We start from the raw sequence: 15326 nt of genomic DNA on the forward strand, positions 1-15326 counted from the left end.
TGGCCGGTTTGGGTCAGCTGTCCTGGCTGTGCCCCCTCCCAGCTTCTCGCTGGCAGGGCATGAGAAGGTGAAAAGTCCTTGCCTAGTGTAAGCACTGCTTAGCAACAACTAAAACATCGGTGTGTTATCAACATTATTCTCATACTAAATCCAAAACATGGCACTGTACCAGCTACTAGGAGGAAAATTAACTCTATCCCAGCTGAAACCAGGACACTCTGACATGCAATGATGTGCGAGAAGTCATACACAAATCTGTGAAGGGCCCTGATACTTCTGGCATTTGTTAATCTGACAAATTTAAGTAGGTGTTCTCTAGCTTTTTTGTAGTCTTATCTTTCAACTGTAGTAGGCTAGAGTTTCTGAAGAAGGCTGATCACAGGAAAGCAGTAGACAGAATAATAATCTTACTTTTTGCAGAACTGGGAATCATGGGTTTTGGAGGACTCCAGCAGAGCAGAACTTCCTGTGACAGATAAGAGCGATGACACTCTGCCTGTTGGTGTTGCTGTAGACTACACCAGTAACATGCCTATCCCAATCAGTAAGTCTTGTTAGTCTTTCTTGTGGAATAGTCCAATAACAACAATATACGAGATATTTTTGAGGGGCAGCCTGGTTCTCAGGGTTCTAGGAGATCGTTCTGAAAGGGAGATCGACACAGAGAATACATCCTGCCTTTCTATACCAAGCCCACAGCACACGTGGGCTTACTTCTGTGTAAGGATTCAAATGGCAAAGTGATAAATACAGTTCTTCCTCAAAGCTTTCAGCAGCCTGGGATACTACACTAACAGACATGGCAAACAAAGCACCTGAGTTACGTCTATGTTTCACAGAGCCGGGATAATAGTGAATTTAAAGGAGTTGTATTCTAACACTGGGGATTTCAGACTGCCTGTGAAGTTTTATTCTTGTAAGCTTACGTCGTTTTGCAGAACTGTTTTGTATGAAGTACATTTGCACTGATCTAAAGGAGAAGTGGGTTAGTTTCAAAGCCAGAAAAAGCAAAGATCATTGAGGTGAATGCGTAGGTTTTAATTCTGCATTAAAATACAGGGCCTGTACTGACCGAACCATGCTGTGCTCTACATCTAGCCAGTTGCATTATTGCTGTACCTTCTGTGCTGCCTGAAGGCTCTTTAAAGCACCTTGTCAGAGGCTGAAGCTTCATCTGAGCTATTGTGTTGTACCTTAGTGAATTCTGAAAACTCTCCCTTGAAACCCAGAGGCAGATTGAAATAGAGATGCCTTCAGGCAGAGTGGAAGGTACTGCAGTCAAGAGTTCCTGAAGAGCACAGGAAGGTGCCAATTAACTGAGAACTTTACCTGAATGAAAACCTACAGTAGGGAACTGCAGTCAAACTTTGTACTTGAATGCAAAATTGAATTTGAAGCATGGTCTCTGTTAATCTATACAGTTATTGGATTAAGGAATCTGTCAGGACAGCTTTTTTTTTAAGCCCAGGTTGTGCTGCCTTAGAGTTTTTAGAAAGGTTTTTGGAGAAGCTTTTTGCTAACATGTTCTCCGTGTTCTCACGGAGTGCAATCAGCTCGGTTTTGGCTGCACATTAGTTGGCTTTGCAGTTCACAGCAAGTTTGGATTGCAAAGAAACCTCATTTGTCCTGGACCTTGTTCCCATGTGGAAACTGCCCTTCCCGAGCATGCTTTTCCTGAAGAACCAATAGGTGGAGAAACATGGCCACACACTGCACTGCCCGACAAACAAGGCACTGTGATTATAGCAGATTTTTCCTGCATCCTAGATTTGTTGGGGTTTTTTGTTTAATTAAGCACAGTTAAACCATTATAGAAATTTTTTTAGAAATATAGGGAGTGGTTTGGGGCCTTTAACTGCTGAGAATATTTGAACTGAAGCAGACTCTAGGCTTAAAGCTGTAACTGTGCAAAATGCAAGTATTTTATATCAGAGGTTCAGATCATCAGGATGTTTGTCTGATGCTGGCTTTCTTTAAAGTTAAAAAGCTTCCTATCCAGCATTTCTCTTTTGTACTTTATGTATATGAATGTTAATGGTGTGACAGGACCCAATGGAATGTGAGGATGGCTGAAAGGCATAGAGGATTGAAGGAGGGAGCAGCGTATAGGTGAAAAAAAGGACTACTTCAGAATATGAGAAAGCTTGGCACAGGAATTCATGGTTGAAAGTTGGGCTTTGTCATTCAGGAGATGACATTTGATTGTCAAAATAACCCTTCATCTATGAATTTATGAAACATGAAGTCAGGAACAGGAAGGAATAAAGAAGGAAAAAAAGAGAATTGGGCATTCACAGAGAAGCAAAGGAACAAAGATGCAAGTGAAAGCAAGAAAGGAGAAATGTAAGAAGCATTGTTCTAAGCAATTCACATGAAGGTACCGATGCCAGTAGGAACAGAACAGGAAACTTTGGCTGCAGGACTTACATATGTGGTCTCTGGCAGGTGATGAGAAGACCCTTGCTCCAGCTCCAGTTCTGATCCTGCTCTCTACAGATGGTGTGCTCTGCCCATTTTACATGATCAATCAAAACCCGGGAGTCAGATCGCTTATTGTGACTCCAGAGCCGTTGCTGTTAGTAGGGGAGAGAGCTCCAAAATCAGCAGGTAAGTGCTCCGGTGGGTTAGGGAAACACTTGCGTTTGTGGATCTTCGTCATCTTTGTCTGTAAGTTTGGTATTCAGACATGTATGTGGTCACAGAAAATAACTTTTTTTCTTTATAATGATAATGGGGAGCAGTTCTTGAGTGTTTTGTGCTCCCGGGACTGTTCTCTGTCTTTTGTGCATCAGTGTGAAATTATCTAGTCCCGTTCATTATACGGGATCTCAAGCACTTTGCAGACTGTGCACTTAGACTCTACTGTGCAACCAACCTTTGGGGAACAGGGCCAAAGAAATTCTAGGAGGCCCTTTGCCCAGCTTTGGGGTGTATGACTGGAACTGCAGCAGTGACTGCAGGCTCTGCTTGGGGACAAGGATAAAGCACTGTGCGGACCCAGAGCACGGTCTGCATGCTGCAGAGAGTTGATGGTTTTCCTCCATGTGTTTTGCCACGGGAGACCAAGATATTAAAAGCTTATTTAAACAATAGCTTTCTGCAGCACTGTGAAAATTTGTGCTAGCAGGTGAAGAGTAGTAGTTTTACCTGTGTTGCCATATGCAGTGTGAAGTAGGCAGTTTCCCATGCTGGGGTAAGCAGGTAGGCTGTTTTGCCTGTCTGCATGCGTGCAGTAATAATTGCAAGCCCACCGTTTCCTTCCCTAAGCCCAAATTTGCTTCTCCTTCCCCAAACAGAATGCTTTTGTTTGGCAGCCTGCCTCTCTGCAGCACTGGCTGACTTGTGCGCTGACAGCCTGTTTTATTTGAGATGGCAGGAACCTCATCAAAATCAATGGAGAAAGGTGAAGCCTTTTCACAGAAAATTCCAGACAACATTAATCTAGACAGACTGTAGTATTGATCGTGGCTTGGACTTTGTGCAGTTTCTGTATCATTTACTGGGTTTGGGGACTGGAAGCCCGGCTCTGTCATCTCTCTTCCTCACTGAGCCGTCTGTCCAGTGAGCGAGATAGTGCTGAACTGTCCTCACCAAATAGCATTTGGCCTTGCAATACTTTCTGCCATTAATCAATGCAGCCAAATGAGTCTCTTCCTTCTCCATTTGTCTTTCTGCAGGAAGTACTGCCACAACTCCAACCACTCCTCCAACTTCTTTAAAGCCTGACACAGTACCAGGTGTTGCTCCTGCTGCGCCTGCCTCAAGTCAGCCTCCTGCAGGGGGTGGAGCAGCTGCTTTTTCCTTTATACCTTCAACTGTGAAGATGCCTGGCGCTACGGGCAGTGATCCTCCGCCTTACCCCTTTGCTACTGATGCCTCCAAGAAAGCCCTGGCTCCCAGTCCGACTGGAGCAGCAACGTTCTCTTTCTCCTCCGCTTCTCCTAAGGCATCCGTGTCTCCTGCTCCTTCTGTAGGCACCACTACAGCTACTGCCAGCTCCTTTTCATTCGGATCCATGAACTTTAAACCAGCTGCAGACAGCTCACCTGGGCCACCACTCTCCACAACACATGTTGCACAGAAGTCATCTTTTGCCCCTTCAGCTTCTTCAGTCAAAGTGAACCTCAATGAGAAGTAAATAGATACCGTAGTTAATGCAGTGGCTGGATACTTGTTAAATTGCTCCAGGCACAGACAACGTATGGTAGTTCTGAAGATGGTTTCTGGCTTTTTGCCCTGACAGTTGTTCCCCATGCTCCCAAGAAAGCGCTGAGGAAGCCTCTCTTTATCCAAGACATAGCCATCTTGGCTGTGAAAACCCTCAGTGCTTCCCATGCTAGAGGTTATGTTCGTGGGCAAAATATTAGTCAAGGCACGATGCCAAAAATTAGACTGATAATTTGCCAAATTGCCAGAGACCTAGTTTTTTCATGTCTTTGCTTCATAGGCATCAAATGGTAATTCCATGCCTTGGTTTGATGCAAATTATGGTTAAAGACTCTTGGGGAACACTGGGATTTGAAATCCTTTATGTCTGGGACTGGTTTAGTGTGGTGGTGATAGCACAAGTTTCTTTGACTGTTTGAAGGTTTCTTACCCCCAACCTAAAGAGTAACTCACAGAGCCGAGAGGAAGGTGTATCCATAGCTGATGGATTTCTTTTCCACTCCTGTCTTCAGTGGAGAAGGTGCCAGACCTTTTGGTTTTGTTCTTAAATGGATGCTTGGTCACTGAATACAGGATCTGAAATCTTCAAAGCTTGTTCATGCCAACTGAAAGAAAACTAATATTGATTAGAAACTATGCAAAATGGATTTGAGTGATGAATGTTCTCAGATTTCATATACCCACTCTTCCCTCCAACTCCTGAGACTCGCTCTCTTTTTTAGAAAGAATGGTTTAAAACACAGAGCTATGTTAATTGGAGCTGCTTTCTATGGAGAGCAATTTTCATGTAAATGCATCATAAGAAATTTCTGATGGTTCAAATGATTATTTTTAAATTAGAAAAATCTTTACTACACCAGGATCTGATGGTAGCTCTTAAAGGCTTTTTAAATTTTGTATTTTGTGTATAAAGCAAATGATACGCTTGTGAATTGGCTGAATATTTAAATTGGCTGCCTTGAGGAGCTGAGTTTGCAGATGAATGGAAATTCATATTTTCTTGCAGAATTTCTGTTTGAGCCTTGCTGCAAGGATGACACTGAAGGGCAGCTCAGATTTGCTATAGTTGGTGCCTTGGTGCAAAACGATGAAGTGCATTTTGAAGCAGGGTGGTACTTTTTGCTGGCATTTGGCTTTTGCTTACTGGGTGGGTCTATGGTACCAGTCTTTGTGGTTCCACATATTCAGAAGTGATCCTGAACGGCTCCTTCCCACTATCTCAAGAAGCTACACTTGTAATTTTGTATCTGGAGCTTGAGTTGTTGCTGATCCCAGAGGGTGCTAATTCATTAGAACTTAATCCTTCATTTTGGAGGGAGGGAAACAGCCAGGACCAGTTCAGAGCTGAAAGATGTTCTGCTTTCTGTTGCAGGTTCACTGCTGTAGACACCTCTTCTCCCACTAGCAGCAGTGGTCAATGCACTTCCACAATGTTTTCATTCTCGACCACTTCAAAAACTGCTTCTGGAGGTCCTCTGTCCACGCCCCTCGCAGCCTCTCCTACCACACCACTGAAGGCTTCGACCCCTGTGCCTGCCGCGGGTAGGAGTCTGATGCATATTGTTGGGAATAATATAAACAGTGTTCTAAGTTTTAGGACATAGTGAGCTTCATCTGGCTTCTTTCTTTCTTGGTTTTCCTGCTGCTTTTACTGATGCAGCAGACCTCCTGATTTGCACACCATAATGATATGATGGACTTAGTACTGAAACTGAGAAGGTTTTCCATTTGTGTACTTGGTTCCCCGGAGAGCCATACATGAAATGAATATATTCAGCTTCGTAAGTTCATCCAGAAGTTCTGGCATTTTTGGTGCTCTGTAGTAGAGCTCTGATTATGAATGTTTCTGGGCAGTCGCACACATCAGTGTTTTATCTTGCATCTGGAGTGACTAGAATTTGAAATGGTCACATGTGAGTTTAAATTAGATAGCACTCATTTGTTAGCAGAATAATATTCCATCTCTCAAATGATTGTGTGACTGGGGGGGTCTTGAGGTCCTTCAGGAGTGATACAGGCAGATATTGGAGAGTGACAGTTATTACCGTTAGCAGAGAAGTTGGATGGGAGTAAAACAGCACCTAAGGAAGGTGTGTTCTTGCACTGGGGCCCATACCACTATTGCTTTTGGTTTTGACAGCAGTGACTTTGGTTGTGTCTGATCACAACCACTTTTCTCAAGCTTTGTGTAAGTTCATAAATTACTGTTCCGCTGCTTAAATTCCAGTGGCACGTCCTGCTCAGAATATGCCTTCAGCTTCTTTACTACAGAAGACAGCCAAAATCACCCCGTCTGCAGCAAAGCCAAGCTCCACTCAGGTAATGGGAACTTGAGTGGATTCTTTAGAGGGTGAATGTTTTACATGGCCCATGAATTGCTTAGAATTCATTGGACTGAATGACTATTCTTAGGTCAAAGAATTAGCTAGCTTTTGACATTAAAATCGTAGCAAATCTGTGGGACTAAAACTATGTTCTATGCATGTCTTTCGAGAGCTGTGTTTTGATGTATGTTGTCGTAATCAGAGTTGTGGAAACTAATTCTTCCTTTTGTTATGGAAATGTGGTTTCACAGCTTTCCTAGCTAATAAGCAGTCAAGAGATGCCTTGACTGTGTATTAAGAGAGACACCAAGTTTGTTGGATATTAAAATCAAAGCAGTAATACAGAGCAGCACACAAAGACTTCCTTTGCTTTCATAAAGCTTTAGCCTCCTATCTCCAGGTAGTCTGCAGTCCTACTTCAAACACGCACATACCAGTCTTAGTTTACTGTGGAACTAGTATTTATGCTTATGACAATTGTCTCCCTGGTGACTGGTGTCTGAATGGAGTTTCTAACAGCAGGCCTTTTATGATATTCTAAGCTCCCTGTTGCTAAGGATATATCCCTAATATTGTTTTCGGTTTTGTGTTGTGTTTGGTTTTTTTGTTTTTTTTTTTTTAGGGCAAATCAGCACTCCCCAGCACAGCTTTAGAGAAACAGGCCCACCAGTGGAAGGATTCAGACCCTGTCATAGCAGGAATCAGAGAGGAGGTGAGGTTTTCAAGCAGTTTTCTTCATTTTAGAAGCTGAGACACCACTGTATAGGTACACAGACACTTATTTTCAGTTCACCTATGCTCTGATGGTGTCTGTCAGTAGTTTAGGAATCAGAATGGAAATTTTTCCCAAGATAATCAGCCTGGTTTGTAATTGCTGTTTGTGAGTCCTGTTGAGTCATCTTTAATTTCGGTCGCTGTGCTGGAAAAATTTAGTATTCTTTCCTGTTAATGTTCAAGAAGAATTTCCTGCTTTGGCTGCAAAGTGACAGGTGTTTATGGTATAGTAGAAACATTATCCAAGAGCTGCGACATTTGTTCCAGACCCTGCTATGTTTCAGTGGCTGCACTTTCTTCCGCTTGACTTCGTAGATTGCACATTTTCAAAAGGAGATGGAGGAACTGAAGGCCCGGACTTCCAAAGCCTGTTTCCAAGTTGGTATTCCAGAGGAAATGAAGATGTTGCGAACTGAATCAGATGATCTTCACACCTTCCTCTTGGAAATTAAAGAGACAACAGAGGTGAGAAGAGTATCTTCAAACTGTTTAGCTCCTCAGCAATGACTGTCCCTCACCTGATGTTCCTACTTAACCTGCTAAAGCTGAACTGATGTAGATGGAACGTCTGACTGTGCTGCTTTAATGTGGGGGTGACATTTGCATTTGTGCTTTCAGGCAGACACTTGCAGAAGCCCCTGTGCTAGAGAAGGCAATGAAAAAATGTTACTTTGAACCCTGTCCCATCTGTTCTATTTCTGTTTGCAGTCGCTTCACGGAGATATTAGTATTCTGAAGACAACCTTGCTGGAGGGATTTGCAGGGGTAGAAGAGGCTAGAGAACAGAATGAACGGAATCATAGCTCGGGGTATTTACACTTGCTCTACAAGAAACCTTTGGATCCCAAGAGTGAAGCACAGCTTCAGGTATGAAGCATGTCAGCCAACTTCTAATCTAGAGTTTTAAATAAACTAAAACTGAGCCTTGCGTGTGCAAGTGCCCAGCAGTTTTGTTCTACTCTAGGTATTTGCGGTTTCAACATAGCCTAGTAAAAGTGTGATGAGCTTTGTTTTCCATGAGTTTGCAAGACATGCTGAAAATCCTCTCCTAAAGCTCTTCTGTGGTATTGCCATTTGCAGTGATGATTCAAAACTCCTGCTGAGGGGAAGTAGTTCACCTGAGATCCAAGTCTATTCTAAGCTTAGAATGTGACTCTTGACATCCTGTTCCTTCTCAGCCTGTAGTGTTTGCACAGGGATTTCAGTTAAAAGAATATATTTTTTTTTCCAACACTTTGTAGAAGAGTTCTTGGAATTATTTTTATCTTCAGCAAGTGCCTTATGGAACAATTTGATGATTTATTATGACTTACAGAATTGTGTGGTTAGTTTCATGGATGGCGAAGCATAAAGCTAAATGATATTCTAAAAGCTGGGGCACAAAGGAAAATAACCAGCAATACATAAAGAGGCTTTCAAAGACATGAAAGAAACTAGGGGTGAAGCACTCTTTTTTTTGTTACAGCTCTGGTGACAAGAGGGCTATTTAACCCAAAGCAAAATAGAGTGAATGTGCCCTACAAATGACACTTGGCCTTTTTTACACTGATAAGTTCCCCTCACGAAGTTTGACTAGCAGGCTGAAGACATAACTGAATGTCATCTTTGTTACAGTAGGTATCAAAAGCATGCACACAGACAGTTACTAGAAATCAGCTGACATGAAGTAATTTCTTTTAGGTCTGATCTCTAATCTTCACCTGGATTCTGTAGATTGATTCACAGTCTTAATTGTATGCCTGCTTTGACGTCCAGTATGTCTCTGTGGCATTTCAAGCTTATGCTTGTGACTTCAGAGAGATGGTAATCTTGAAATGCTTGTTTCACTGATCCAGAGAGGGGATCATGAGGAAAGAATAACAGAGTGGGAGAGAAGTGGAAGTGGATTGAAATGTAAGGAGAGAGCTTTCAGGTCAACTTTCTGAAAGTTTACGAGAAAGACAGCTCTAGTCTGACTTTTAAATTTTGTTCAGTCTACATCATCCCTGTTCTTCTGGGTGAGAAAAGCTCACTTAGTCAACTTCATGTATTAGTTTTTCAATGAAGTTTTAAAGATCCTGAGGCTTTTCTGATGTCCAGCCATATCGATTTGCTGTCCAGAGAGTTGCTGCTATATAATGCTCATAGCTGCTGGAGGGAGGAAACCTGTGCTTGGTAGTGTGTAACACTAAGCCCACAGTAGGACTGGATTTGGTTTCAGTTTGGGTATATCACATTAGAATTTCATGCTGTATCTTGAAAACAGTTGCAGTGGAATTTTTCCCAAGCTGTGTTACTTTGCTGCTTCATCATTGTATTTAAGTGAGCATTCTGTTGAGATGAACTGAAACCAACTGCAGTTTCCACTTCCATTTTACGAGATCAGAGTTCAAGACATGTTCATGCCATGACAGGCTGGAGGGATGATAATAATGAGACTGAACGCTGGTTTTGTTTAGGGAGCAGGGCTTGTAGCCAGAGGTCTCTGGCTTAGTTGTGCCAGTTGTGCAACTATGTGGTCATGGATAAGTCACTTTACTCTCTCCGTGCTTTTTTTTTTTTTTTCCTACCTATAAAAATCAAGTTAATTCCTTGCCTTAATGTGGGAGTTGTGAGCATTTGTGAATGCTTTCATGAATCATATTTTGTGAATGCTTTCATGAATCATATTCTGTGAATGCTGGTATCCTAGAGCCATGTGAATGGCCTGCAAAGCTTTGATCACCCATAATTGTTAGAAGTTTCAACATTGTAAAATGGGAGCAAATGACTCATGTTCTGGAAGTGAGATTTGAAATAAGGTTTGTTTTGTATAATGCCTGATGCTTGTAAAACCCTTTCTGTAAAGACCTGGCAATGTTTTGCAAACATTATGGAAAGTGTTATTTCTAATTGAGAGCTGAGATAAAATGTCCAAGCCAAGCCCTGTGAGTACCCCATGGATTGATAAATAGATTTTCACTATGTTGGGTTCTGTTGTGCTGATAAAGCTTTCCAGGCAGAAATATGGGCAAGTGCCGCTTGGCTTGGACTGAATGAGCCCAAAGGTCTTCAGCTTCTTCAACTGAAACTGAGATTTCTGAAGTGAATTAAAAGCTGACTTTATTTTGCATGGTAGGAAATTCGACGCTTGCACCAGTACGTGAAGTTTGCTGTTCAGGATGTGAATGACGTTCTGGATTTGGAGTGGGATCGGCACCTGGAACAGAAGAGAAAGCAGAAGTAAGTAACTGAAATTGGAATGCAGAACAACTGTAAGGAACACGTCAGTGAATCGGGCATTAGTCTCTAGTCAACAGACAAAAAGCCTTTTTCCATTTAACAGTATGATCTTTTTCAAGGGGGTCTAGGAATAAAGCTTGACTAAGACACCTAGTGGGAGCTATAGGTTCAGACTATTTAGCTTCATACGTGTTACAAGCTTGCTGCATCTCTGTGTACGGTGTAAACAGTGCTTATAGAAAAAACTATAAAATAAGCTTTGTAGAAACCAAATGCATCTATTGGTGGTAGCTAATGAAACCTTTCTAATAAATAAAACATATTGAAGTAAATGAGCTAAATGAATAAACTTGCAGCATATCCAAAAAAGAAATACGCATTTGAGATGAACAGAACTGCTTTGGTGTTCAAACCAAACCATGTTTGACCTCATGGAGTTTAAGAACTGCTAAACTACTTTGTGTATGCATGCCTGCTTCTGGCCAGATACATAGAATGGTCCTTATCCCTGTCTCTTGATCTGATGTCTTAAGGCGTCTGATAGTTCCTGAGCGAGAGACTTTGTTTAACACCCTGGCTAATAACCGGGAAATAATCAATCAGCAGAGGAAGAGACTAAACCACCTCGTGAACAGCCTGCAGCAGCTCCGACTGTATAATCAGACATCTCAGTGGAGTGTTCCCAGTGATACATCTTCTCTTAGCAGTGCTCAAAGGTATGTGAAACACGAGTGGTGTTGACACACCTTCTCTCTTGCCCCCAGCAATGTGCAAGGGTTTATCCTCCAAAGAATGATGTTCTGTGGATGTGGTATGGGAGGACAGAATGTCCTAAAAATGATACTGAACTACACTCAGGTAATACAGAAGGTCATTGGTTATATTCTGTGACACACTGTTCGATGCTTATCAGAAGTTTCCCCTAAAAGTTAGATTTTATTAAAATAAACAGGATAATAGAGCCTCCAGGCTGAGGTACTGCTGGTTGTCTGTCTGAATTCAGGGGAAGAAGTGAATGGCTCTTAGAGTTTCCAAAATAATGAAAGATGCATGTGTTTAAATAGCACAGTATCTAGAGGAGCCAATTGTCCTTCCAGATAAGCCAACGGTTCTAGTGGCTCCTTTGGCCCCCTTTTGTTCCTGATTTGGTTGGTTTCTTTCTGCTGATCATGGTTTTTCACTGCTCTGCCTTGTCCCAGTTTTGACAGCGACCTTGAAAGCCTGCGCAATGCCTTGATGAAAACTACCTTGGAATCACATGCCAAACCTCTGCCTAAAGTACCTGGTAATTTATTCTTCCTGGCATTCACACCATAAATGTGAATTACTTTTTTTGACTTGCTGTTTGATTATAGACTAATAACTGTCTTTGGTTTTCCAGCTAAATTATCTCCTGTGAAACAGGCACAGTTGAGGAATTTCCTAGCCAAGAGGAAAACTCCACCAATTAGGTCTACAGCCCCAGGTAAACCTTTAGTTACCGTAGAAGTCTGAAATGCTTTCCAGGAGGGTGACTTACCTGCTGTCGGAATCAGTCCTGAAGTTAGCTTTTGGCTTCTCACTCCTCAACCCCTACTTCTCATTTCTTGTTCCCCCATCTGCTGTCAGTAAGAATTTCCTCCAGTTACCGTCTTGTTAAAGGCTGCCTTTCCTGGCAGTTAAGAAGTCAAATCCTATCAATGCAGGATTAAAACAAGCCAGTAGAAGAGCATCCTAAAATAAGGTGTCTCTGTCTTGGCTATTAGGCTGGATGGTTCCCTCAACTTAATACACACACGTGGTTTTGTTTGTGATATTGCAGCAAGTTTGTCCCGATCTGCCTTCTTGTCCACAAGATATTATGAAGATTTGGATGAAGTCAGTTCAACATCCTCAGTTTCCCAGTCACTGGAGAATGACGATTCACAGGCAGTGGACCAGGAAGAAGAGGCTGCTCCAGTCCAAGTCCCTCGTCACGCTCCTGTGGTCCGTACTCCCTCTATCCAGCCTGGTTTGATGGCTCAGTCTCCATCCTTTGGGAAACAGCACCTCTCCCTGGGTACTTTGCGTGAGTTATTTTTGCAACGTCTCTCCTATTCTGCGCGTGTTCTTGTCAGTATCTTTAACCACTGTATCCATTGCCAGTGCTTCAGGTCCTGCAGAAATGAGATTGCAGCATGCAGTGTTACATTGCCAAGTTTCCAGAAGCAGTTAGCGGAGTGGCATTGTAACTTCATGAACTTGAGCTAAAAGCACTAAAATATCTTGACTCATTGACTGTGATTTTCTGATAGCCTGTTTCTTTCGGATAGTACTGACCATCGGTAGCATTGTCTTCCTTTAGTAATTTGCCTTAAGCGTATGCCATTATTTCTTAAAATAATGCCCAAAGACCAGGAAACTGAAGTACTACTGCATTTGGTTGGTGTGGCCAGGGTTAGGAGTTCTGAGCCCAGAACTCACAATAAGAACTGTATTTGCATACGCTCAGTTTTTCTTGTGCGAGAGAGGTTTTTTTAAATCTCTGTAGCCAGAGAGAAAAATAAGGTGTCAGCAGAATTGTCTGTAACAGCAAACTGAAAGCCATCTAATGCATTGAAATGACAGCTATTGAGACTTATTTGCTAAATTCATTGGGGTATACAGAAACTGCCAGGGACAGATTGTGTTGATTGTTTAAAAGGCCTGCATGTCAGTCTTGCAGAAGGAAGCTGTGTACTTAGAGGAAATGTAGTTCAGCAAAGGCTTTCAAGTCTCCCTGATTTGTAGAGATAGTGAACTGTAAGATTTTTGTTTGTTTGTTTTTCAGTGCCTACATCTTCAAACAGAATCATACCACAAGGGGCAGACAGTACAATGCTTGCAACGAAGACTGTGAAACATGGGGCCCCTGCTCCCACTGTCACTGTTCCAGCACCACAAGCAGCTGCTGCTGCAGCTCTGCGGAGGCAGATGGCTAACCAGTCCCCAGGTAAAAGGATGGCTAATTGCCCAGGTGACCTCTGAGCAGCTGAATGTGGCTTTCACAGGAGTTTAGTGCTCTCGAAGGAGAAGATCATCAAACAAAATGTGACACAGATCTGTATTTGTTGCACCTCTGAGCTGTCCACTGTTTCTTTGTCTTCCTTCTTCCTGTAAGCTACTAGTACAAAATGCCTGAGAAGCTCCCACCTCAGGTTTCTTTGTACCCCTTCTCATCTGTGCAGTGGCAGAAATGTCGATGACTCTTAGGAGATCCTGGCATGGCAATTGATCTGTGTGCAAGAAACTCTGTTGGAGAGCAGAGGAAGGAGGTCACTGGCCTATATTAATAACTTTTCATTATTAGCTCTGCAATTAAAGATCTGAATTGTGAAACAATTTTAATATTGAAAAGTTAAAGGTGAACTGTTGAGTTAAGCCTTGGATCTGCTTGTAAGGTTTTGAGTTGACAGGAGAAAGGTTCCCCAATTTAAGCTTTTCTTGTTTGGTTTTAGACATTTCTCGGTGCTTCCCCAGTGCTGCAGCATCAGTGCAGAAGAGAAACAAAATTCAGTTGCTGGTAGAGGAATTGGATTAGTTTATTTTCCTTGCCCAAGGAAAGCATAAGTGCAGAGAGTGGACTAGTGACATGATTTCTGGCAGAGGCTGGGGTGTAACTACACAGGTCATTTCTGTTAACCTGAGGTGTTACAATGTAGGTGAGGGAAAGTTCGTAAGAATAATTGGGTTTGGTCAGCTAACAATGAAAAATGTACTGGCTATATAGAAAGCTGTCCAATTCTTTGGTGTCCTTATTGAAGGCTGAGATACCAAACATTTTGGGCCAGATACACCACGTACCTTCTAGAAACTTGGATGGATTTCTTCTGGAGTTACTCGTAGGCACCATATTGAATGAAATGCTTAATATGGACATCATCTTTACCTCTTTTTTTTTTTTTCCTCCTTAAAGCTGTAAGCACCTCCTTGACTGAATCAACTCTGAAAAATGTTCCTCAGGTGGTGAACGTGCGAGAACTCAAGACTGGTGCATTGACTCCAGCTGTCTCTGCAGTAATAGGGTGAGTGGGTGCTCCCCTTCTTTCTGGTAGCCTTCGGTAGCACTTGCAATAGAGCACATCTGCTGGTGGGGAGCAGTAGTAGTATTTCACATAGCCTGGCGATGTAAGACCTAAAGTGGATGCATTTAGAGAAGAGTATTGGGTTTGTGGAATGAAAGGAAGAAACATTTTCTTTCCAGGTCATTCAAGGATTTGCTAATGGCTTGTCCTGAACAAATGACGAGACCAGTATTAACCTCCTTCTCCATTAGTCTGTGAAATGCATTTTAGTGCATCCTCTCCTTTTGGGATCCAGTGGTTTTACTGCTAATATGTACTTTGGATCTGGTATCTCTGCAGTCACTACCTCTGTTCTGCCTCTTTCTGTGAGGGAAATGCACCCCGCTGTTGCTGAGTGTGGTCTGTCGCTTTAAGCTGTCCAGATGTTGTGCCTTCTACTTTGTCATCCATTACAGAGAAAACTTTCTCTGGAGTTATGCCTCTTCTTTATCAATGATCTGGATGAGGGGATTGAGTGCTCCCTCAGTAAGTTTGCAGATGACACCAAGTTGGGCGGAGCGTTGATCTGCTCGAGGGTAGGAAGGCTCTGCAGAGGGACCTGGACAGGCTGGATTGATGGGCGGAGGCCAACTGTATGAGGTTCGACAAGGCCAAGTGCCGGGTCCTGCACTTTGGCCACAACAACCCCATGCAACGCTACAGGCTTGGGGAAGAGTGGCTGGAAAGCTGCCTGGCGGAAAAGGACGTGGGGGTGTTGGTCGACAGCCAGCTGAACATGAGCCGGCAGTGTGCCCAGGCGGCCAAGAAGGCCAATGGCATCCTGGCCTCTATCAGAAAT

The 15326-nt window shown here is 42.8% G+C and overlaps 1 protein-coding gene across 1 annotated transcript in view; it reads left to right on the forward strand.

Annotated features, from left to right (window-relative positions):
• NUP214 (nucleoporin 214) overlaps positions 1–15326 on the forward strand; it is a 45604-nt gene that overhangs the window by 5836 nt on the left and 24442 nt on the right. Inside the window, exons 9-23 of the mRNA XM_009287021.1 lie at positions 421–544; positions 2446–2607; positions 3678–4134; positions 5540–5709; positions 6395–6486; positions 7114–7203; positions 7581–7730; positions 7974–8132; positions 10363–10466; positions 11000–11182; positions 11666–11751; positions 11848–11931; positions 12268–12513; positions 13255–13416; positions 14380–14488. Of these exons, the coding sequence (XP_009285296.1) occupies positions 421–544; positions 2446–2607; positions 3678–4134; positions 5540–5709; positions 6395–6486; positions 7114–7203; positions 7581–7730; positions 7974–8132; positions 10363–10466; positions 11000–11182; positions 11666–11751; positions 11848–11931; positions 12268–12513; positions 13255–13416; positions 14380–14488 (2378 nt within the window). The remainder of the gene's footprint in view (positions 1–420; positions 545–2445; positions 2608–3677; positions 4135–5539; positions 5710–6394; positions 6487–7113; positions 7204–7580; positions 7731–7973; positions 8133–10362; positions 10467–10999; positions 11183–11665; positions 11752–11847; positions 11932–12267; positions 12514–13254; positions 13417–14379; positions 14489–15326) is intronic.

The sequence above is a fragment of the Aptenodytes forsteri genome, unplaced genomic scaffold, assembly GCF_000699145.1.
Source record: "Aptenodytes forsteri isolate BGI_AS27 unplaced genomic scaffold, ASM69914v1 Scaffold136, whole genome shotgun sequence".
Lineage (NCBI taxonomy): Eukaryota > Metazoa > Chordata > Aves > Sphenisciformes > Spheniscidae > Aptenodytes > Aptenodytes forsteri.